The sequence below is a fragment of the Peromyscus leucopus genome, chromosome 8b (genome assembly GCF_004664715.2).
Source record: "Peromyscus leucopus breed LL Stock chromosome 8b, UCI_PerLeu_2.1, whole genome shotgun sequence".
Taxonomy (NCBI): domain Eukaryota; kingdom Metazoa; phylum Chordata; class Mammalia; order Rodentia; family Cricetidae; genus Peromyscus; species Peromyscus leucopus.
In genome coordinates, this window is record NC_051086.1 from 98,809,964 (window position 1) to 98,835,023 (window position 25,060).

The window sequence follows — 25,060 nt, forward strand, 5'->3', positions numbered from 1 at the left end:
GGAGGGACTTGTTTGTTTTCTTGTTTGTTTGTTTGTTTGTTTGTTTTTGAGTCAGTGTCACTGATAGCTCAAGCTGGCCTCAAACTCCCTATATAGCCAAGGATGACCTTAAACTCCTGCCTCTGTCTGAGTGCTGAAACTATGGTGTTCAGTACCACACCCAATTTGTTGGATGCTTCAAGTCAAAGCCAGGGCCTCCTGCATCCTAGGCAAGCACTCTACCAATTGAACTACACGCCCAACCTTGCCTTGTCTGTTCTTAAGGTCACCCTTGATGTAACAAACCAAAATGCCAGGCTTGGTGGCATAGGCCTATAATCCCAGGACTCAGGGGATTGATGCAGAAGGATCAGGAGTTCAAGATCATTGTAGGCTGCATGAGACACTGTGTCAACACACACACACACACACACACACACACACACACACGCACGCACGCACGCACGCACACACATACAATTGGGGGATAGAGAGCTTGAAAAAGTCTAAGACAAATTTTTAATTCTCTTTTTTTGTTTTGGGAGACTTTTGTTGTTGTTGTTTTTTAGACAAGGGCTTGCCTGTAATACAGTCTGGCCTTGACTTCAAGGCAATCCTCCTGTCTCAGCCTCCCAAGTGCTGGGATTCTGCAGGCATGAGCCAGCATGCCCAGTTAGCTGTCTCTGTCTTGCTGTTTCAGTCTGTCCCCATCTCCTAAGAGCTCAGTTGACACCAGAAAACGGAAGAAGTGTTGACGCAGAGAGAAACAGAGAGCCATTCTCTCTACTAGAATCAGGAAGTCACAGTGTAGGGAAGACATGAAAAGGCACAAGGTTAATGTCAAGTTCCCATGATTCCCGAGCTCAGAACGCTCTCCTGGGCTCCATTGCTGTGCCCTCCCCTGCCCCTCTTCTGTGCCTTTATCCCGCAGGCTGTGGGAGCTAAGACTGCTGGGTAAGGATCAGCCAGGCACCCTGGCCTCTTTCAGCTGCTTGTGTATGACAGTGTCAAGGCGGCAAAGCCGGACCTTGGCAGCATAGTCCTTCAGTCCCAGCTCTTCCAGAAGTTGGGGCAGGAGGATCTCAAATTCAAGGTCTAACTGGACTACGTAGCCAGTTCCAGGCTAGCCTGGGCAATTATTGAGACTCTGAAAACAAAATAAAACAGAAACAAAGCCCTTCTTCATCCAGCCGCCCATGTGCTGTCTCTGCTCAGATGGCTGTGGGGCTGTGTCCCCAAGCCTGGTGGCCGCCTGAGTATGACATTTGCAATATAAGCCGCACCTTGCCCCTTGTCTAGGAACAGACAAGGACAGCCACTGCCATCATCCTTTCGTTTCTGTCTGTATAGACAGATGTTCATCCGGGGTCCGCTTAAGGTCAAAGCAAAGGACAGGTGCCTCTATGCCCACCTAGCAGGACAGACATCCTGGGAGTTGGGGGGACAGGAGCCCAAGAGAAGACACTCATTTCCTCCTCCTTGTCCCAGGGCCAGGCTGGGAGGAGACAGCATCTGTTCTCCGTTTTCAAGGCCCCATTGTTCTGCCTTGCCTTGCGGTTGGGACACTATGAGCTGATTCTAGCTGAGAGACAAACCCTTTATCTTGTAGGGCGCCTGGGAGCCCTATTGGACTAAAGCACAAGGTGGCAGCCTGGGGCGCTAAGTCTTTGATTTCAAAATCCAAAGTGATTCAAACTTTAGGAGAATGTTCAGGGAAGAAAAATGAATCCATTTGGTTCCCCTATTTGGAGTCCAAGTTGAGCCCCACCTCTCTGAAATTCGGGAGACCTGAAATGTTTGGGATTTCAGAGTCTAGGGGCTTGGGTTTATATTTGGAGTTATTTGTACAGTTTACTGCTAGCGTGCTAAGAAGATTTGCATTTTCAGATTAGAGAACCCCAGGCTGCGGTGAGGCTTGGATTGGAGAGCCAAAGCTGGGGAAAGCTAGAACAGCAGGGTCAGATGTGACCAGGCTGTGTGTCTAGGGGTCAGCCTTCCAGCACTATAACAAACCGCTGAGATTGATGAAGAAGAAGGTTTGGACACCTGTAATCCCAGCACTTGGGAGGTGGAGGCAGGAGGATCAGGAGCTCAAAGTCATTCTCAACTTCATAGCAAGTTGGGGTCCAGCCTGGGCTACCTGTCTCAAAAATAAAACATTTTTTAAAATGAAATTGAGAGACAGGGAAGGAAAGGGGCTTGTTTTGCTTTGGAGCCTTTGATCTGAGAGGCCATGGTAAGCCCATGGGATGGGCAGAGCTGCTCACTTCAGTGTATACAGAAGCAAAGAAAGAATTCCAGTGTCTTTTTTGAGGAAGGGTACTCCCCAATGGCCTGAAGTCCCATCACAGACCTAACCACCTCTTAAACATTCTACCACTTTCCATATCACCATTTGTGGCCACGCCTTTAACATGGATCTTTGGGGAACATTCCAGACCCAGGAGATGGCAGTAGGCACAGGACCTCTGTCCTTGGCCACTTCCCTGGGGCAGCAGGCTCATGAGCTCCCAGGGTGTGTCAGTGTGAAACAGCCCTTCAAGCCCAGCTGGCCAATTGCTGCTTCTCCCTGCAGAGACCTTCTCAGTAGCTCTCCCAGGACCAGACCCGAGCCCCTTCCTTACCTCCCTTAGGTGTCTGGAAACACCCAGAAGATGAAGGTAGACCTAGAACAGCACCTGGCCCGGCTCAACGAGATCTTCGCTGCTCGGGGCGACTACATCCAGACCCTGAAGTTCATGCAGCAGATGGCAGGCAACGTTGTCAACCAGCTCTCGGGACTGCCCGTGTGGAGGGAGGTCACCATGCAGCTGACTGAGCTGTCCCACCAGACTGCCTATGTGGAACACTACAGGTGAGGAACCGGGGAAGCAGTGGGAGAGACAAGTAGAGTGATAGATGCAGACCCAGCCACTCCCCACGGCCTCACTGCGTAGCACCTCAGCGATGCTGTGCTGAGGGGCGCCCCTCACCTCTACATCTATTATGTACTTTTCTCTTTGCTGTCGCTAAATATCGACACAAGCAACGGAAGGAAGGAAGAGGAGGGCATTTGGGCTCACAGCTTGAGAGTGTGGTCCATTATGATGGGGATGCCATGGCAACAGGAAGGGGCCTGAGGCAGCTGGTCCCAGACATCCCCTGTCAGGAAGCTTTGTCCTTATTATTCAGTGGCTCTTCCCACCTGTTTTAGTCAGGGTGACTATTGCTGTGATGAAACTCCATAACCAAAAAGCAACTTGGAGAGGAAAGGGCTTATTCGGTTTATACTTCCACATCTGTTCATCATCAAAGAAAGTTGGGGCAGGAAATCAAGCAGGGCAGGAACCTGGAGGCAGGAGCTGATGCAGAAGCCATGGAGGGGTGCTGCTTACTGGCTTGCTCCCCATGGCTTGCTCAGCCTGCTTTCTTATAGAACCCAGGACCACCAGGCCAGGAATGGCACCACCCACAATGGACTGGGCCCTCCCCCATCGATCACTAATTAAGAAAATGTTCTACAGGACTGCCTACAGCCTGACCTTGTGAAGGCATTTTCTCAATTGAGGTTCCCTCCCCTCGGATGACTTCAGCTTGTGTCAAGTAGACATAAAACCAGCCAGCATATTACCTCAATTAATATAATCTAAAAAATCTTGGGCTGTTGAAATAATTTAGCTGGTAAAGACCTCAAGTTTGACAACCTGAGTTCAATTCCAGAACCCCACATGATGGAAAGGGAAAATTGGCTTCTGCAAGTTGTCCTCTGACCTATACATGTATTGTGACATGTATGTGTACACACACACACACATAGTTTAAAAAAAAAAATCTTTCTCAGATGTGCCCAGAGATTTGTCTCCTAGGTGAGTCTAAGTCCCATCAAGTTGACAATCAAGATTAATGACCACAGCACCTCACTTAGGTATCCAAACTCATCTCTGTCTCGTCCAGCCGGTAGCATCTCTTTATGTCCATCTGTAACCCCATCCCTGGTGAAGTCACTAAACTCAGTCTTAGACACAGACTGGCTGCCCTCCTCCCGAACACAGGGTCTCAGAAGAGTCACTGTTGAGAGCCAAGGAAGGAGACAGCTGTCTCTGTCCTAGGCTGACCTTCATCCCAGTGGTAGCATGCACTCTTATAATGTGTGTGCATGTGTGACACGCACATCATTGTGCCCAAAGGGTCACTAGTCCAGTATCACAGACACAGGGTGGAACAGATTTGTGGGTCTTGCATGACAAGTGTCCCTCGCCCAAATGACTTGGCACCTCTCCAAGCTTTGAGGAAGATCAGAGCCTCTGCCCCCACATTGCACAGTGTGCTCATAGTTTTCTGGATTTGTATCTTATTATATCATAAAGCCCCACCCAGCAGGCTGCTGCTGGGCTGAGTCCAGAGGAAATGCTCAAAGCCTCCCCCATCAGACTCCCTTTCCCAAAGGGAAGCACTCACCCAGTCCCAAGTTCTATGTGGGACTTCAGGATCCAGGGGGTGCTTCCATGCCCCCCCCCAGACCTCGAGTTTCCTTGATGTCAGATATTCTAGATGGAAGGGCTCTTGGTGTTACTCTTCTAAGACATAGGCAAAATGCCTTCCTCCCCAGGGGACCGAAAGGAACTGCCAGCTCTGAGGAGATGATCTGCCACCATATCAGAACGAGTGGAATATCCCTAGGGGGTGTCCTTATTGACGTGGCTCCTTTCCTTGAGTGCATCTGGCTGATCCTGTGGGCATTTTAGTAAAGACCATTATGAAATGCGTAAAGATTTTATATATCAAAAGAGGCTTCCTATTCAGATCAGATTAAGGAGCAAGAAGAGTTCAACAGGCCCCTGCAGCTCCCCAATGCTGAGGGTCACTTCCCAACTCTGCTTGTGTTTGTAGCTCACAGGCTTCTTGGGGAGCCTTCCCAGAAAGGCTTTCCAACCATTCTTATGCCGGCCATCCACTCCCATCGGAGCACTTTACTGGGGAGACATGTCCAGATCCAGCTCAGAGGAGATAACGTGCAGAGTTACTGCCTGGGGCTGAGATGTAGACACTGGCTTGCAGATGCCGGATGTGGTGGGGTGAGGGGTGAATCCAGCAGCATTAGTTCATCAGGCAAAAGCCAAGTTCATGGTGAGAGCTCCCTCCCCCAGTTCCCAGGGGCTCCTCTGGGAGAACACATCCGCCCAGGAGCTGCTTCTAGGAACGGCTCACACAGGCAGCAGTCGATACAGGAGTTGTGAAAGCACATCTGTGGAGGGGTCAGGAGCCCGTCTGCATGTGGATTTCCTGCAGATGGGAGAGAATACGGAAGGAGCAACCCATCTTTAGGTTGGGAGTGTGGAACCCATGTTTTGGAGGGTTTGGGGGGGGGGGCTATGTCTCTAGAAGGAAGGAGAGTGTAAGGTTTCCATGAAGCTCTGGAAATCTTAGCCACCGTGAGTCTTGACCTTCTCATCTGTAGCAGAAGACACTAACACTAGATGGATTCCAAAGTTCCTTTCAACTCACCTTAAGAAAATTGGCTCCTTGGTAGCCTCCAGGAAATGGCAGGCAAGCTCTATACATGTCCCAAAGCCATAGCCCCATTTCTGGGACCCCAGAGACCTGCCCTGGGGTACCTGTTGCTCTGTTTGGGGGCCAAGGGTTTCAATTAAGCCCCTTCTTTTAAGCATCAAACCTCCATTCACAAAGACAGAATCTGATTTGGCTTCTGGGGACCTCCAACTTGTTCTATCTTCCTCAGAGCCTCTTGTCACTTTCTGTCAGTCATATCGTGTCCTACTTGCACCCTGACGTCCAGTCCCCAGCACTACATAACATGTGTGGTGGTGCATGCCGGTAATCCCAGCACCTAGACAGTGAAAGCGAAGAATCGCAAGTTAAAGATCATCCTTGGCTACATAGCGACTTTGAAGCTACCCTGGAATACATGAAACCCCAACTTTAAAAACAAAAAAATGTGAGGAAAGCGCCATGCCACAGTCTCTAGTTGGTATAGGACAGCTTTCTCCAGAAGCTCAGGGGGGAGGTCCAGAAGTTAGATGAGGGTATACTGACCCTCGCTCCATCTGAACTCCCTGATAGTCAGGAGCAAGCCTTCTCACACGGGCATCATGACTCCAAGCTCAGTGTCTGGCACAAATGCTGGTTGAAGAAACCTCTGTGGCATACTACATTGTGAATCCACACAGGCTAGGTGTGCAAAGATGGGAGGCCTCGGCCCAGGCAGGCAGCCCTCCAGCAAAGAAGGGGCCTCTCGGGGGTTCTCTCAGATCTGTGACTGTAATGTCAGGCCTTACCATCTGCCCTCTGAAGGTTCTAGAAACAAAGCTAAGCAGCTGGGAGCTGCAGAGACAGAGCCATGCAGTCCACAATGGCACTTCTAACTATGTATGTCAAAGTGTATTAAAATTTTGGCTGGGGGACAGGGCTGTACTCAATGGCAGAACTCTGGTTAGCATGTATGAGGCCCTGGACTTGCTCCCCAGTGTCATAAAAATAGTGATATTGAGTAAACTGAGACATTCATATCCTTCGTGGGAGTAGGCTGAGATTGCTGTATAGCCCAGGCTAGCCTGGAACTCACAAGAACTGGAATTCCAGGTGTCTGCCACCACACTTGGCCTCATTTTCTCCCTTACATAATTCACATCTCAGGTTCTCAGCAGGCATCTGTGGTGGATAGCGTGGACAATAGAGATCTAGACTGTTTCCACCATGATGGAAAGTTCTAGCGCCCAGTACTGGTGTAGGTATTCCACCAGATGGTTAAGATGAAGGGTAGGAGAGTTCCAGGTGCAGCTCCTTGAGCCCCTGAGGACCCGCAGCCTCTGGATCGCTATCCTGTGCTTCCATGCTCCCACTGGCTTGGGTTGCTGTTCTGGCCTCCCAAGGGCAGCAGGTGTGTGTGTGTATGGGGGGGATCTGCTCTGCCGATCCTCATCTTCTCTTTGCCTCCATCCAGGTGGCTCTCCTACCTCCTTCTTTTCATCCTGGACCTGGTCATCTGCCTTGTCACCTGCTTGGGACTGGCCAGGCGCTCTAAGTGTCTTCTAGCCTCGTGAGTAGCCCTGTTTATGGTCCTGAAGCCAAGAGTTGAACTAGGAGCCACCTCTAGAAAGAAGCGAAGGCCTAGCCAGGCCCTGAGAATGGTGGTAGCCGGGATACCCCTCCTCAGCACCCAGCTCCCTTGCAGGCAGGAGCTCCTTGTGTGTCCAGTGTCCCACACTCCAGCTGTCTCTGTGCTGGGATCCACAGCCCTCTCCTAGCTGTTAGCAGAGGTGGGGTGGGGGTGGGAGTAGTCAGTGCATGGCAGAGGTGGGGTGGGGTAGGGGTCAGTGCATGGCAGAGGTGGGGTGGGGTAGGGGGTCAGTGCATGACCACTCTGGCTGGGAGAAAGGATGCTGAATTCAGGTAGGATGACTGTTCTCCAAATGACCCCCTGCTGTCCACCCTTCGGAGACCCCAGAGTGTCTGCCTCTCTCCTAGCATGCTGTGCTGTGGAGTACTGACCCTGATCCTCAGCTGGGCTTCCCTGGCTGCTGACACCGCCGCAGCAGTGGTGAGTGGAGGAGATGGGGGGTGGCTGGTCTAACCAAGGCAGTCCGTCTGTCCTGCCCTGTTCAAAGACCCCGACAGGCCAGCTTTGGGCTCAGCCCCTTACCTACCATCCCAGAGGCTTAGAACTAAAGAGGCTTGGATCGCTTTGGCCTGGCTCAGAGACAGGGAGGGGTTTGTCCAAAGTTACAGGGCTTGGGGGACAGAGCCAAGACAAGACACACTGCTTGTTTGGGCATGCAGAGAATGAGTGGGTGGCCAGGTAGCTTCCGTGTGAGTGTGAAGAGCTAACCTGGTGGAAGCTGGGTGGGTTCCTCTACCACCCCCCAGACACCAGGTACGTAGAAGGTGGCATCTCCTACCTTCTGTCCCTGCACTCCCGTTGCCCTTACACTCAACACGTGCTCTGAAATGCACACGTGTGTGCTTCTGAATGTGATGTCTCAAATGTTGTGGAAAAGTGAGGGGCTTCCTGTATGAGGATATATTTTAAAAAATCATTGATCTTGGAGCTGAGCTGCCTGAGCACTCACTCACTCAGTGGGGTGGGGGGGGCGGGGGAGGGGGGAAGAGGGGGAAAGGGGGTCTGCTGTGTTCCTTGGGCTGTAAACTCAGGGGGCATGATGTTCCGTGTTGACAGTCACTCAGTGGAAGATGAACTTGTAGGCGGATCATCATCGTGACATGGTGTGAATCACGAGTTATAGGTGCTGGCTCTCTGTGTGTATGTGGCCGTGTGCCTGTGCGAACATGCATGCACATGGGCACCACTGCCATGTGCTGGGGAAGATGCACTGTACTAGGAGGTTTCAAGGGACCACTCTGATTTGAGGGCTGTAAGCCAACCCCGCGGTCTGCTCCTGATCCTCCTTACCCACATCACACCTTGCCTGGTGTCCTTGGCTAGGAGCTCTGGTCCTGGGCACTTTGTCCATCATACCCACAGGGTAAACAGCCCCTGGTGCCACCTGGCTCTGCCACTTTTGATAGAGGCTGATTCAGAAGTACTAATGAACCAGTGCTGGTGACCCAAGCCTATGGCCACAGCTACTCTGGAGACTGAGGCAGGAGGATTGCAAATCAAAGGCCTGTGTGAGCTACAGAATGAATTTAAGTCCAGCCCGAGCAACTTAGTAAGGCCTGTCTTTAAAAGGGGCTGGGAGGCTGTGGGGCTGGAGAGACAGCTAAAAGCACCTTCTGCTCCTGCAGAGGACCCAGGTTCCATTCCCAGCACCCACGGGATGACTTGCAACGTCAATAACTCCAATTCCAGAGGATTCTATGCCCTCTTCTGACCTCTGGACAGGACAGCAGACACACTACACACACACACACACACACACACACACACACACACACACACACACACACCTCATACACATAAAATAAATCTAAGTGGGGGAGGGTAGCCCTGGAAACAGCCCAGAGGCAGAACCTTTGCCTAGTAAGAAGCTGCAGGTTTGAGCCCTGGTACTGTAAAAAGCGATAGGGAGGGCTGGGGACGCTCAGTTAGTGAGGTGCTTGCTGACACAGACCACACCCTGGGTTCTATCGTCAGCACTGCATCAGCTGGCCATGATAGTGCCCATTTGTTATCCCAGCACTTGAGGCGGGTTAAGGGCTGGAGGTTTGTAAGTTTAAGACAGTTTGGGTTACGTGAGATCCTATCTCGAAGCCAACAAAAACACAAGGAAGTGTGGGTATTTCTCATCTCCCCGTTCTGTGCTGTGACCACACACCAAGCAAGGACTGATGCCAAAAAGACAGTGCTGGAGCCCAGGCTGGGCTCAGGCATCCTGGTGGCCTTTGGAGCTGGGAGCTTGTAAACAGTGTGGGGCGGGGCTCCGCTGCCCAGAGTGATGGGCACAGCTGCCTGGCTGGCAGCCTCTTCTCCAGAGACAAGTGCCGGCGCAGGGAAGCTTTCCGTGCCGAGCCTGTGGGGCTGGGTCCCACTTCGGACAGCCTCTGCCTTTTGAAGAAGAAATGGCATCCAGCTTGCCACCGTGAGCTGCCCTTGGGAGCTGGCTCCCTCCCAGCAGGGGCTTCTCCCATCAGGCATCTTGCCGTTCAAGGAACCCACGGGCTGTTTCATCTGCAGCCGGGTGCCACGGAATGCCAGGGAGCTGGGAGCCGTGCCATTTCCCTAATTCCTTTCCTAAGGCCCTTGTGCAGGAGAGGCGGGTGTGAGGGCGCTGAATGGGTCTTTGACAGAGCTGAGGCTGCTGTGGCATTTTAATAGGAAAAGGGGTAAAGAGGAGCTGTGGAGGGTGGGGGGAGGCCACCAGCTGTCAAGGGGTCATTGTGCAGAGCTTTTGTGTTCCTGCACTGCCACCCTGCCCTCTGGGGCCTATTTTGAGGGCAGTGGGGCCAGATTCACACCATCACCCTTCCCCCAACCTGCCCAACAGGCAGGGCATCCATAGGACAGAGTATGGACACAGACTATTCCGGGGCATGCTGAGTGGAGGGAAGGCGGGAATGGGGGAACCAAGCTCAGAGCCTCCAGACCTGTGGCCCTAGGCCCTCGTTGCCGGCCCTCCTGGCCACCCCAATGTCGTCAGTAAGAGCCACAAACTTGAGGTGCTGGGGCTCTTGGGACAGAGGAGAGGCAGGGCCAAGAAGGAAGAGATCAGGAGTTGGTGAGGAGTCTCCACACTGCTCTGGCTGCAGGAGGGGGGACAGAACACTCCCAGAGCACGCAGGCCTGAAGGGCAGCGGGCCCACCTCCAGGGTCAGAGGCAGGAGCGTAGCTGCTAGAGCCCCCAGCCTTAGCCATGTCATCCCTTCACCCCTTCCCAGCAGAACCTCCTGAAAGTTACTGAAGTTCTCCATGCCTCAGTTTTCTCCTGCGTAAAATGGGGAGAATGATAGTACCCGGTGCCTCAGACGGCACACAGTGACATCTGTGTAGTTCAATGTGTTGTAGCCATCTTGGCTTCTAACACAGTTCTCACCATGTGCGGGTCACAGGGATGACCCCTTCAGATAATCGGGAACTTCCTACAGGCTCAGCCGTCACCTGGGCTAGCTCACCTGAGCTAGCCTCTGGCAGCTTCTCCCACCCATCCTACTTGCACTGGTCACCCTTCATCCTATTTCCCATTGAATGAATAATGTATGGACTCATAATGCATAGACACATGTATGCCTATGCACACACATGCTGCACACACACACTATCACCTTCATTGATAGATTTGGCCTCTCACAGTAAGCCATGTACCCCACGATATCTTAACCCACTTTCCCAGGAGATGTGGGTTAAAGCTCAGGCCTGGCCTAAGCAGAGAAGGAAGAGAAGCCTCAGCATTGGTAAAGCCTCATAAAGGGGTTCCTGGTTCCCCCTCTTTGGATCCTAGGCTTTTTGAGGTGTGACTCAAAGACAATGACCTTACTCTGTTTACCAAGGCTTCTCTCCAGCAACCCCAGCCTGGCTCCCCACCTCTGCTATTCCAGCCAAGGGGTGAGGGCACACGCCGGGGCTGCTGGCGCTGCAGCTCTAACTGATAATAATAGGCTTGCTGATTTATTATGTATGTTAGTGGTTTGTATATAAAACCATCCTCTGCAGTCCTGAGTGCATGTGGGTGATTGCACATGTTGGGAGGAGGGTGGTCGTGTTTGTGTGCGGAAGGAGATGAATGTCAGGGTGCTCTGGAGAAGTTTTGAATCTAGAGGAGCCTATTGATCCCCAACGCTCCCCGCCACACACACATTTTTTACTCTCGGACACAAACCCATGCCCCTGACAAGTGCTAGTCCTAAAGCCATGCCTACATCTAGGAAGAGCTCAAAACCTGTGTATTGATTCAGTGGGTGAGGGGTGATGCTGCAATGGACAGAGTGCCCCTCATGTCGCAGAACCACCTGAAGGAGCTCCATGCTCAGGGATCATGCATCAGAGAAGTGGGTAGCCTCTTAGGATGGGGCATCGGAGCCAGAGTTTGCCCTGGCCGCTCTGAAAGGCGGAGTGCCCCTTTTCCCCAGTTCTCCACGGCACCCTATATCAGCTCTAGGCTCAGAGCATGGCACCCCCTGCCACTCCTCCTTCATGCAGCCATACTGGCCTTCGTAGTACTCAGGCAGGCCATGCTCCAACTTCAACCCTGTTCCACTGACTCCCTGCCCCTGGTCTCAGCAATGGAAACTTGGCCCCACAGGCCCCAAGATGAACTTCTTCCTAGTCTCACCCTTCAGATGGCAAGTCGGAGCCAGGCATGGTGGTGCACACCTTTAATCCCAGCCCTCAGAAGGCAGAGGGCAAGCCAAGCTCTGTGAGTTCAAGGCCAGACTGATCTACATAGTAAACTCCAGGATAACTAGAGCTACATCATTAGATTCTGTTTTGTTTTGTTTAAAAAAGAAAAGCAAGTTGGGGACCTTCCATAGGTTGACCAACGGAGTGTGCAGCTTGGCAATGGCAAGAATACATTGAGAAGAGCAGATAAGCCGGAGAGCAAAGGAAAACCACCCCTGACTTACACCTGCAGCTGCCCCTGGATTAATAGTCATATGTGGGGTGAACGGTGTCATCGTGTCCACATAGTAGGTGAGACTACTCAGACACAAAAGGAACAACTTGTCCAAGGTGACAGGTAGGAAAGGACAGAGCCAGGATTCAAACCCGATAATCTGGCATCCAGCCTCTTTTCTGCCCTGGACTGAGCTAGAGATCAAGTGACCAGGGCGACAGGAGCCAGGCTCACTCCTGCCGGTGCCCAAGGGTCTGACCTTCCTCTACCCACTCCTATCTCCATGACTCAGAGCACCAGTGACTTCTGCATGGCTCCTGACATCTACATCTTAAACAACACCCGGAACCAGATCAGCTCAGGTAATGTCCTCTGGGGCCTGTGTCCTTACCATTCCCCAAGCTCAGGCTAAGCCTATATGCTCCAACTACCTACACTTTACCTCTTCCTGTAGTCACCAAGCGTCTCCCTACCCCAGACTTAGGTTTCTCTAGACCACTGGGCCGCGTTCTGGAAAACTGCCTTCTTTGGGAGCTTGAGGAAAGAAGGGAGGGGGCTGGACCACTGTGCGGGCAGAGGGCCTGGTTTCCTGTGAGCTTCCTGACACTGATGCTGTTGCTTTGCAGAGGTGACCCGCTACTACCTGCATTGCAGTCAGAGCCTAAGCAGCCCCTTCCAGCAGGTACAGCCACCCTAGCACACCCCCACCCTTCCCACAGTCCCTCATCACCTCCCTCTCTCTGGACCCTGAGCCCCACCACATACCAGGATGGTGGACAGCTGGGCATTGCTTCACTGTGGCCCCTCTCTCAGCCATCCTCTGAAGGGGGCTTCACTCTTGGTTATTGCATTCTATACCTTCCTCCTATGCTCACAAGTGTTCACCTCCCTGGAGAGCTACATCCCACAGCATCCCAAGGTTCTGCTTTTCTCACAAGCTCCATGACAAGTCCAATGTCATATGAGGACCACATCTGAGCAGTGAGAAGCAAGAGGACTGTGGAGCTCTTAAAATGCCTGAGGGATGTGGTGAAAGACATCTTATGGGGGAGGAGCATAATCATGCCGTAGTGGTTGGGTTGACCAGATGGCTCGGGATCTGAATGCTAGGGAACAGTTTTCTTCTATGAGTTAAGGTCCGGTGTTCCCACACCAATGGAATCCAGTTCCTTGTGCCTGTCCCCTGAATTCAGAGTCCAAGAAGCCCTTCACAGTGGGTACAACCTGCCCTTCCTATACCTTTGCCTGATGGTGGTGTGGCTAGCGGGGGATAAGCCTGCTGGTAGCTGTGGGACTTGTGGGGAATGGATTCTCATGGGAGGCTGTGGTCTCTCCACCCAGTCATTGACCGTCTTCCAGCGCTCACTGACCACCATGCAGATCCAAGTTGTAGGCCTGCTGCAGTTTGCTGTACCCCTCTTTCCTACAGCAGAGGTAAGGGGGCTGCCACTCACCGCAGCTGTGTTGGGAGGAGGAGAGCCCTAGTTGAACCCCACCCCCATCCACCCTTTCCTCTGCCACACTCCGACCTGTACCCAGCCAGGTTTGGGTGAGCTTTCTGCCAGCTGTGCATGCCCCGCTCCCCGCGGCTCGGCCCTTTCCTCTTATCAAAAGGCCTCTTTGCACAGCTGCTGTTTGTAATCTTGTATGCACGCCCTCCCCATTTGCTCACTCTGCCTCCTCTTTTCTTCCTCCTACTTCAGAAAGACCTTCTTGGCATCCAGATTCTGCTAAACTCTTCTGAGACCAGCCTGCACCAGCTGACTGCCATGCTGGATTGCCGAGGCCTGCACAAGGTACTAGGTGGCTGACTGTGGAGGGTGTAGGGTACACCAGCAGGGCACATGTTCCTAGAGAGAAGCCAGCAAAGACCTAGGAAAAAGAGCCCCTGGGCTCCCTTCAGGCCCAGGAATGAGGTTGAAGCCAAGTAGTGAGAAGTGGAAGGAGGTGCCTGGCTTCTTGATTCTCTCTGACAGATGCAGGGGAGTACCCCAGAACTTAGGATAAAAACCAAGGAAGGCTGGGCAAGTTAGTTTTAGAGCATTGGAAGACCCTGACCTAAATGATAAATATATAGTTACCCACTGACTGACCTAAAGAGTGAATATACAGTTACCCATTGCCTAGACTCCTAGCCATCTGGTCAACCCATCCATCTCCTTGTCTTGCAAGTCAGTGTTTCAATCTCATTGCCAGGATACAATGTACCAGACATGCTGGTGCATGTTTGTAGTCCCAGTACTTAGAAGCTGAGGCAAGAGGATCATGAATTTAAGACCACCTGGACTATATAGTGAAGCTCTATCTCAGAGAGAAAGAGAGAGAAGGAAAGCCAGACATGATGCCACATCTTTTTAATACCCAGCACTTGGGAAGCAGAGGCAGGTGGATCTCTGTGAGTTCCAGGTCATCTAGGGCTACATAGTGAGATCCTGTCTAAAAAACAAAAACAAACAAACAAACAAAAAAGACCCAAAAACCTAACCTCATATACATACAATAATGCAAGGGACACTGGGAGTATATGAGCACCTCATCCCCAAGCAGTGAGCCAATGTATGTCAACATCTTCCACAACCATATAGATTTAGAATAAACACATGTGCTACAGCCCATGTATGCCCACACTCACACACACACATTGTATACACTTAGACATAAAATAATAAACTTTTTCTTAAATGAAAGAGTTATGGGTGTAACCTGTTTCCAGTTCCACAACTAGCTACCACCTCATATGTTTGGTTTGAAGTCAGACTCAGGTACAGTAGGAGGTCAACAAATCTTTGTAGAGCAGTCTGTCCCAAGGAATTGTCAGGTGTCTCTAGAGTGGGGACCCTAAAAGGCAGCCAACTGTGCTTTGGGTGGGGAGCAACCAGAAGATGGTAGGCAAAGGCAGGAAGAAGAGGGGCTTCCATGGAAGGGCTCAGATCCCAGGCTTTGCCACTTATCCCTCTGCAGTGACATGCCCCTATTTCCCCAGGACTACCTGGACGCCCTCACTGGTATCTGCTACGATGGCATTGAGGGCCTGCTGTTCCTTGGTCTCTTCTCCATCCTGGCAGCCCTGGCTTTCTCCACCCTGACCTGTGCAGGGCCTCAGGCATGGAAATACTTCATCAACAGGTATCATCCCAGAAAAGAGGTGGCCCTGTGAAGTATGGAGGTTTTCTGCGGGGGGCACCAATGAGCTGGTCACCCAAGACGAAGGCAGCAAAAGGTCCAGCATTCAGCCCAGCAGGCTGGCTGGATTTCTCCAGGGTTAAAATAGGTCCCTGCAAAAGTAACCCTCCTGACAGTGCCCAATATCCCTCACTCTTTTTCCTAGTCAAGACTTTGCAAGGTGACATGATGAGAGAGCAGCCCCAGAAAATGGCAGGGAGGGTCAAAGATATTACTGTTAAGATGGAACTTACAGGCTCCTTATGGAGAGAGACAGAGATTAGATTGGATGGACAAGGTAGAGTGAGTGGACCCCCTCCCCACCACCATGTATGCAGCCAGTATGGTGCACTGCCTGGAAGAGGTAGCTATGGAATTGGGGTCAGGTGGAGTAAGTTGTACCTCTGAGAACCATGCTTTTGTAGATGCTGAAGAAGATGCACATGGCCTGAGAGTGTCCTAGGAAGAGAGATTGAGGAACATAATAGGACTCCATGGCCTTTTGCCTCACCCCTCATGGCTGGCCAACTTCTACATCTTGTTCTAGGGACAGAGACTATGATGACATTGACGACGATGACCCTTTCAACCCCCAAGCTCGACGCATCGCAGCCCACAACCCAATGAGAGGGCAACTACACAGTTTCTGCAGCTACAGCAGCGGCCTTGGCAGCCAGTGCAGCCTTCAGCCTCCCGCCCAGACCATCTCCAATGCCCCTGTCTCCGAGTACATGTACGCACAGTAGCGCCCCTGAGGCTCTCATGCCCAGGCTGGGCAGCATGGCTTTCCCAGCCCTGGAGTGAAGTTGGGTTTATAGACAGAGTGTTTGGTCCCCCAAAACACAGGCAGGATGGAAGGCATCAGAGGTCATGGGTTGCCCAATAGGAGTATCTAGTCACCCTCCACAGCCATGCATGCTGGAGAAAAGCACACTACAGGTGTCAAGTCGAGGACTTTTGTCCCAAGCTCCCAGGTCAGTCCCAGGCCCGAGAAGCTGCACTTCTCCAAGCCATGGTGCTCCTGGCATCTGTCCCTTGTTAGCGGCCTCTTCCCTGGTCCCCCTGGAGCGGTGGTTCTCAATCTGTGGAATGTCAGATATCCTGCATATCAGACATTTACGTTACAATTCATAGCAGTAGCAAAATCACAGTTATGAAGTAGCAATGAAGTAAATTTACTGTTGGGGGGGTCACCACAACATCAGGAACTATATTACAGGGTCGCAGCATTAGGAAGGTTGAGGACCACTGCTCTTGAGTGTTCTTTCCTTTTATTTACTTTTTAAATTTTTTTTTTTTTTTTTGGCTTTTTCGAGACAGGGTTTCTCTGTGCAGCTTTGCGCCTTTCCTGGGACTCACTTGGTAGCCCAGGCTGGCCTTGAACTCACAGAGATCCGCCTGGCTCTGCCTCCCGAGTGCTGGGATTAAAGGTGTGCGCCACCACCGCCCGGCTACTTTTTTAATTTTTGAGGCAGTCTCATACAGCTGCTTAAACTGTGCTCCCTCTCCCCCCGAGTACTGGGATTACAGGCGTAAGCCACCACACTCAGCTCTTGGTCCTTTACTGGCCCGCCCACAACCCCTCCATCGTATCCACCTCCACCTGCCACCACCACCACCCTCGCCTCCCATGAGCACAAGTTCCTGCACACACACCCGATCTCGCCTCTCTTCCTGCAGGAACCAGGCCATACTCTTCGGAGGGAACCCACGATACGAGAACGTGCCACTCATCGGGAGAGGTTCCCCTCCACCCACAGTAAGTATTCCTTCTGTGGCAAAGTCACTGCCCTGGTCCCTGTCAGGGACTTCAAAGATAAAACCTGTCAACTCAGTTCGTGATCCCCACAGAGATAGAAAAGAAGTCAACAGCTTTTCTATTAAACAGGCATTAAAGCAGACTGCCACACATGTCATGGGCCATCAGCTACCCAGACCATAAAGACACAAGGCAATCTCACCCTGTTAGATGGCCTCCTGGGTATGGTCCATTGCACAACTGTCCTCAAGATAAATGGCCTCTATCTTTAGTCAAGAGGACCAGCGACAGCATTTGTTACACTGGCCTATCGTAAATCCACATGGTAGTTAGGGTAGCCATGCTTGGTTGGTCATTGTTTTTACTCAGAGGGAAAAGCAAATTTCTCATATCACATGACAGTCAGGGAGCTCCAACTTGGAGCTAGGCACCCAAGCTGTCACTGAGGAGGCACCCAAGCTATCACTGGGGAGGGGTGTCTTCTGTGATAATGGCCTTTATACAGCCCTCAAGAAACTGCTCCTAGGGCTAGGATCAGTTTGGTAGAGTCCCTGCCTAGCATGCATGAAGTCTTGGGTTCAAATCCAGCACCTTGTAAAACTAGGTGTGATGGTTCAAGAAGTTCAAGCTCACACAGAACAAGTTCAAGACCATCCTGAAATGTAGGAGATCCTACTTCCAAAGGAAAAAATGAAAAAGAAAAAAAAAAATTATTCTTGCATTGTAAGACCAGAAGGAAATTGTTTCTGCTTTTATTTATTTATTTGTTATTTACTTGTTTACTTACTTTATTTACTTACATATTTATTTATTTGATGTGCTTGGGGTTTTTACATATGTCTGTGACCTGTGTACATGCCTAGTACCTGTGGAGGCCAGGAGAGTCCATCAGATCCCCAGAAGCTGGAGTCACAGGTGGTTTTAAAACACCATGTGGGTGCTGAGAATTGAACCTGGGTCCTCTGGAAGAGCAGCCAGTGCTCCTAACAACTGAGCCATCTCTCCAGCCCCTCTTCCACCTTTTAAAAAGGTTAAGGCTGAGTTAGGTCAGTGGTAGAGCACTTGCTTAGTGTGTCAGGTGCCCTGGGTTTGATCCCGAGGAGAAGAGTCACTTACAGTATTTTTCCTAAAAAGGATAAATGCAGGAGGAAAAGAGGGTCTCTTTCCTGTCCATCTTTCTGTCTTTCCTGTCTGTCCTAGTTTTGCTTCCTACTACTGTGATAAACACATGAACCAAAGGCAACTGGAAAGGAAAGGGTTATTCGGCTTACATGTCCTCATCCTAGTCCATCATTGAGGGAGCTCACGCAGGAGCTGATGAAGAGGCCATGGAGGAACTCTGCTCCCAGGCTTGCCCCTCATGGCTTGCTCAGCTGCTTTCTTATAGAACCCAGGACCACCTGCCCTGAAGTGGGGCCACAGTCAGTAGGCTGAGCCCTCAGGTAGCACTCGCCAATCAACCAAATGCCCCCCCCAGACGTGCCCACAGGCCAGTCGGATGGAGGCATTTTCTCAGCCGAGCTTCGCTCTTTTCAGATGACTCTAGCGTGAGTCAAACTGACAGAAAGGTAACCGGCACACTTCCCTTCCTTTTGGGTCTCACGTGGTTGAAGATGACCTTGAACTCCTGATCCTCCTGCCTCCACCTCCCAGGTGCTGAGACTAGAGCCCTGTTCTACTGTCTTCTCCTTTCCGTTTTGGACCAGGGAAAGTTTAAGAGATTCCTTGAGGCTTTGGTCTAGGGTGGAGCCAGGGCCTCGTGAGCAAGTGGTCCGTTGTTGCTAAGCCCCCGACCTGCAGCCCCGGCCCATTTCTTCATAGTTTGTGTCCCCCTTAATCCTGGGGCCTGACTGTAGTCGGTCAGAGTGGTGCTGCGGTGGCCTACCCAGGACAACTGCTACCAGTCACCCCAGCAAAAACTCGGACGCCCCCAGAGCTGTGCCCACATGAGGTCTGTGCCTCTCGACTTCTCTACCACTTCCAACCAAGAAGCAGTACCAGGGTGGGGGCCCAGGATGTGCTGGGTGAATGGGCAAGTGGAGGAAACACTATGCTGTTTAATATGCTAAATATTCCCAGAGTAGCATCCACGGAGCCCAGGATTATTGCTACGGCAGAGAGCTGCAGGTAGGAACCGTGTGGACTCTGGTGCCCAGGTGCCTGGTTCAAATCCCAGCTTCTATCTTGTGGCCTCTGTCACCTGGGGCATGGCCTCTGCCTCTCTGTACCTCGGTTCTCCTGTGTGTAGAATAGGGATGCTGATGGCACATGCCTGAGCATAGGGGGATGGGTCATTGTAAAAGTGATAGTGGATAGTAAACCGCAGACTGGATTTTTTTTTTAAACTTCTCCACAGAGGTGTGGCATTTATAAGAAAAGGCCTGGGATGCTGGGCGGTGGTGGCACACGCCTTTAATCCCAGCAGAGCCAGGCGGATCTCTCTCTGTGAGTTTAAGGCCAGCCTGGTCTACAGAGTGAGATCCAGGACAGGCACCAAAACAACACAGGTAAACCCTGTCTTGAAAAACCAAAAAGAAAAAAGAAAGAAAAGGCCTGGGCAGAAGTCCCTGAGGAGAGTGGGTAGACTTCTTGTCCAGAGTCTCCCCCATGGAGGCATTCCACCTGCCCATCCAGGTAGTTTCAAGGGGGACCATGGACTGATAAGGTAGAAGTACTGAATACCAGGGACCAGTGAAGTGGACCTCGGCCCTGGGAAGCCAGGGAGTACACAGATGGGCAGTTAGCAGCACCCCTGGCCTGCCCCGGGCAAAGCCCGCCGCAACAAATCCTGCTTTTCCTTCCTATAACTCTACTTCCGTGTTTTCCCCTGAAAACCTTACTTACTTTTCTTCATTACTGTAATTTTATTTGTGTGTGTGTGAGAGAGAGAGACAGAGAGACAGAGAGAGACAGAGACAGAGAGTGCGTACACGCACAGGAAGGGCAGAAGAAGGAGTCTTATCTCTTGGAACTGGAGTTATGAACTCCCTGAGATAGATGCTGGGAAATTGAACTCTGGTCCTCTAGAAGAGCACCAGGTGCTCTTAATCTCTGAGCCATCTCTCCAGCCCCCTTATTAATATTTTTAAGCAGGGTCTCATATAGCCTGATCTTAACTCATGGCTCCCTGTGTAGCTGAGACTGATCTTGCCCTTCTGATGCTCCCTACCCCCAAGTGCGGGCTTCACAGGCATGCCACTCCCATGGTTTATGTAGTAGTGACTTAGAGGCACCTTTAAAATCCCACCCTGCCTTCTGCTAGTCAGCTTTCTAGATCTTTCTATCTCCCTCCAGCTGCCAGGCCCCAGGGACACAGACTGACTTTATTATTAATCTAAGCCAAACATGGTTTGGGAAAATCTGCCACTTGGGAAATGGAATTAATCACTATACTGTGATGGTGAATAAAAGTGATTTTTAGGTTACCTTCTGTTTGAGACAATCCGGCCACTCTCCATGTCCTTAGCTGAGGTAAACAATAGCTGACCTTATTTGCAAGGCTGGAGGACAGGACAGCCCTCACGGCCTTGGCAAAGGGGATTACCAGCTGCCCCATCTCAGCCAGCTCCGGGGGAAGATTCCTACCCTCTGCCCCTGCTAGGGACTTCTAGAGATGGGTACTGATGTTGTTGACCATGTAAACAGGCAGGATGAGGGTGTGGGCATCTGCCTCAGGGCAGACGGCACAGCTGGCCACCCTTAACCCCTATGTGCTGTCTGAACTCTTAGCACAAGCTGTGAGGTGGACAGGGTCCCGCCTGTTCCTCCGCCTCCCTCCAAAAAAGTCACCAGAGTTAGGGGGTGAGTGAGAAGAAGCAAGGCCACCAAAGGAGAGTGTCTTCCCCGTAGCTCTGTCTCCAGGGAATCTCTCTTGTGTTTCCAGACCCTTTCTTAGACCCCAACAAAAATAACCCAGAGTGATTGTAAAAATTCCTGAGTTCAAGATCTTCTCTGGCTTTATCTTCAATTCTAAACTCTCCCATCCCATAAAATGGCAGTATTGATGTAATCCCTGAAAGGATAGAAAAGTTTTATTTTGGGTTCGTTTGGGTGCTGAGGACTAGGACTCAGGACCTCACACATGCTCTGTCCGTCTACCACCAAGCTATACCCCAGCCCTGAGAGATGTTTTTGTTTTTTGTTTTTTGTTTTTTGTTTTTGTTTTTTTAAGATTTATTTATTTATTATGTATACAGTATGTATGTTTGCAGGCCAGAAGAGGGCACCAGATCTCATTACAGATGGTTGTGAGCCACCACGTGGTTGCTGGGAATTGAACTCAGGACCTCTGGAAGAACAGTTAGTGCTCTTAACCGCTGAGCCATCTCTCCAGCCCGAGAGATGGGTTTTACAGACAGCAAAGGACCAAGGAAAGCAGAAACAAGGGACAAAATTCTGATTGGTCTTTTCAAAGTCCTGTCTTGTAAAAGAGATCCTTGTAATCCTTATCATTGGGTAAGGATTAAAGCAGAGGGAACCTCATGATCACCCTGCTTGAAACTGACCCATTTTGGGGAAACCTCACTCGTGCAGTACTTTAGCATGAGTGACTCCATGTTGAATTTCAGTCTGGCCCAGTGCAGGACTCAGGTTCGATTCCCAGTCCAAAGCAGTGACCCCTTGTCATTTTCCTGTAATAATAGCAGCACGGGGGTTCTCCTCAGACTCAGAAACAGACCCTCCCAGGAAAGTGGCCTGGGAGATTGAAGTCTAATACACTTAACAGGCAAGTTTGGGGAGCATTGCTTTCAGGGGGAGGGTCTCATGCTTGTATGCACACTGGAAACTGTTAAAGGGCTTGTGGAATCTAAGGTGGGACCCAGGGACTTACATGTCTAGCCTGTTCCCAGGCAAAGCTGATGCTGCTGGCCTGGGAGCCAAAGTGGAGAACCACTACTCTCAGGCTGCCTGGCTCAGCAGTCCTCATGCTCTGATGGACAGGATGGTCCGGTGTGTTGTAGCTGACCTGTGCATTGTGGGATGCTTATCTGGCTTCTGCTTTATAGATGTCCAGAGTATCCCATCCCCAATCCTGCCCTAGCTATGACAACTGGACCATCATTAGATATTGTACGTGTATCTGAGAGACAAGATCACCTCATAGAGATGCACTGGGCTACCTGAAGGGCTTCGTGCCCCTTTCTCCTCCTCATCCTATCCCAAGTGACATGCTTGCTGCTGTGTGTGACCTAGACCTCAGAAATGTCTCTGTTCCTATGGTCAACAGACCAGAAGCAGTAATGAGCTTGTTAAGAAATTGCACACTCTGCCAGGCAGTGGTGGCGCACGCCTTTAATCCCAGCACTCGGGAGGCCGAGGCAGGTGGATCTCTGTGAGTTCAAGGCCAGCCTGGTCTACAGAGTGAGATCCAGGACAGCCACCAAAATACACAGAGAAACCCTGTCTAAAAAACAAAACAACATAAAACAAATAATAATAATAAAAAAATAAATGCAGAATCTTTGGCCCAGCAGCAGCGGCGGTGGTGGTGCACACCTTTAATCCCAGCACTCGGAAGGCAGAGGCAGGAGGATCTCTGCAAGTCTGAGGCTAGCCTGGTCTACAAAGTAGATGTCAGGACTATTAAGCAGAGAAACCCGAAACCCTGTCTCAAAAAACCATAAGGAAGGAAGGAAGGAAGGGAGGGAGGGAGGGAGGGAGGGAGGGAGGGAGGGAGGAAGAAGGAAGGAAGGAAGGAAGGAAGGAAGGAAGGAAGGAAGGAAGGAAGGGGATAGATGTAGAGTCTCACAGCTAAAGAGGTGGGTCAGTGGCAAGTAGCACTGTCTGCTCTTGCAGAGGTCTCAAGTTCAGTTCCCAGAACCCACGTGATGGCTTACAACATCTGTTACTCCAGTTCCAGGGGCTCTGATGTCCTCTTCTGACCTTTGCAGGCCAGGTACACACGTGGAGCAAATGGAAAACATTCCTACACATAAAATAAATCTAACCTTTTTTTAGAAGAAACGGAAATGCTGACTCTGGGGTTGTGTGTCAAGGGTCTCTGTTCTGGGCACAGGAGATGGAAGGAGAAGCCCTGTGTCAGAAGAGAGCACTAGCTGGGTCTGCTGCGCTTACACATGCGTCCCAGCATCTTCAATTCCGGAACTGCCAGAGCAGCGCTTTCAAACTGTTGGTGACACTTTGAAAAGTTTGGTTTTCTACTTCCTGTGTCCTACCTCAATACAGAAAAAAAACAAACAACAACAACAACAAAAAACTTGGTGGGTGTGGACTGAGCATCGGAACTTTTAAACTCCCTAGATATTTGAGAACTCTTATAGAAAGGGTCTGGCTGAATAATTTTAAGTCTGTTTTTCAAGTGGGAAAAGAGAGGTCAGGAGAGGTTAGAAGACCTCTGCCGAAGACACGGGGAAGGTAAAATGTAGAGATAGGGACTGGATAAAAGTTCAGTCAGTAAAGGGCATGCCTTATGACAACCTGAATTCAAGCCTCCAGAATTATAAAAAGCATAAAAATAATATATAAAAATGTATACCTTCATTATAAGAAGCTCGGTATGGTAGTCTACTGTACTCTCAACACTAGAGAAGTGGAGATGGGTGAATCCCTGGGGTTCACTGGCCAACCATCCTCACCTACTGGCCAAGCTTTAGGTTAATGAAAGAACTTGTCTGAAAAAAAACAAAACAAACAAAAACAACAACAAAACCAAGGTAGATGGCAGCTACACACGTATGATGCGTTCTTGGGATTCGGACCTGAGCCCCTCCGTCTGCTGGCCGCTAGCTAACCGCTCCGAACTTCGCTGGTGCATCTGATACAGCCCAGTGCTGTGCCTCAGTGCGAGTGCAGCCCGGGTGCTGGGGGTGGAGGAAGGGCCATCCCTGCACTCTGTGTGCATGCTATGCTGGAGGCTACAGCCTGGGGCCCTGATGGATGTCACCTGAGAAGCGTCAGTGGACATGAAGCTTCTCAAGCCACCCTGGTATTCCCCCAAACTACATGATACCTTGTGATAGGCACGCTGTCTGGCTGCTGTGCCTAGCGGGGTTGTCATCCTCTGTTCTCAGCACCATTGCTAGTACAGTTGCTCCCTCAATGTCCACAGAGGACTGGCTCCAGGAATCCCAAGGATACCAAACTCCGTGGATGCTCAGGCTTCTCATATAAAACGATGTGCTGTTTGATATGTTCAGGATCACGGCCAGGTTACATAGAATAACTAATGCCGTGTGACTTTGCAGATCGGTGCTTCATTGCCTCTGGGTGTGGTGACACACACACATAATCCCAGCTCTCTGGAAGCTGGGACCAAAAAAAGACCCTTTTGAGCTGGAGTCTAGCCTGACTACATAGGGAGTTCTGGGCTATGCTGGACTACAAAGTAAGACCCTGTCTAAATAAACAAGTAACAGAAACAATAGAAGAAAACCAGAAAGTGCATACATGCTCAATACAGGCATTTTTCTTTTCTTTGTTTGTTTGTTTGTTTGTTTTTTAGTAGCTTTGATTCAAAGTTAGTTGAGTGCATGGGTGGAACCAGCATCAACAGAGGGGGAGGCAGATTATAACGTCAGGTTGACCCAGCAGCGAGCTGTGCCCTGTTCTGACTGTCCCTCCTTCCCTCCGCAGTACTCTCCCAGCATGAGGGCCACCTACATGTCCGTGGCGGATGACCACCTGAGACACTACGAGTTCCCATCCTAGCAACTTTCAGGGCACCTGCCTCCTCCTGCCAGCTTGGCTCTCAACGATGCAGACCGCAGCTATGTTTCTGTAACAGAAACTGAAAGTTCCTGGACCAGCAGGCGCCTGTGCCTGCCGAGACACAGTTGGGACTCCTGACCACAGGTGGATACAAGACCAGCCTCTCCGGCCAAGCTCTCCATCCTAGAACTCCCCAGGACTCGGCTGCTGTCCCAGAACCAGCTGCCTGGTTCAGCTCCCTTAAGTCCCACCCTCAGCAGATGAGAAGTGGCAGTGAGGAGGGGACCACCAGCCTAAGAGCTCTATTCTCTCAAGGTCCTGCCACTGGGCCCCTGCCTCTTGTTAGTGTGGCCCTAAGCCCAGGCCACACACCTTCTAGCTACTCTGTTCTCGGTTCCTAGCAGGTAACAATTGGAGATGTGTTAGAACACATGGTCCAGGAACCACATTCTGGGACCACACAGACTCTGCCTAGACCGGAGAAGGA

General features: G+C 51.0%; 1 protein-coding gene across 1 annotated transcript; it reads left to right on the forward strand.

Annotated features, from left to right (window-relative positions):
- The first annotated feature begins 2,498 nt into the window (after positions 1 to 2,498).
- LOC114690469 (protein tweety homolog 2) lies at positions 2,499 to 24,615 on the forward strand. Its single transcript, XM_037200600.1, has 11 exons — positions 2,499 to 2,833; positions 6,920 to 7,015; positions 7,444 to 7,516; positions 12,277 to 12,346; positions 12,611 to 12,666; positions 13,326 to 13,418; positions 13,688 to 13,780; positions 14,968 to 15,110; positions 15,694 to 15,879; positions 16,827 to 16,905; positions 24,499 to 24,615. The coding sequence occupies exons 1-11, from the start codon at positions 2,634 to 2,636 to the stop codon at positions 24,571 to 24,573; spliced, it is 1,164 nt and encodes a 387-aa protein (XP_037056495.1). The 5' UTR covers positions 2,499 to 2,633; the 3' UTR covers positions 24,574 to 24,615.
- The last annotated feature ends 445 nt before the right edge of the window (positions 24,616 to 25,060 follow it).

Excerpts from the sequence above, each read along its gene's own strand:
- LOC114690469 (XM_037200600.1), top strand. The coding sequence starts at position 2,634 with ATGAAGGTAGACCTAGAACAGCACCTGGCCCGGCTCAACGAGATCTTC. Across the intron at positions 2,834-6,919 it reads GCCTATGTGGAACACTACAG|GTGGCTCTCCTACCTCCTTC; the intron begins GTGAGGAACCGG and ends GCCTCCATCCAG. Across the intron at positions 12,347-12,610 it reads CCGGAACCAGATCAGCTCAG|AGGTGACCCGCTACTACCTG; the intron begins GTAATGTCCTCT and ends GTTGCTTTGCAG.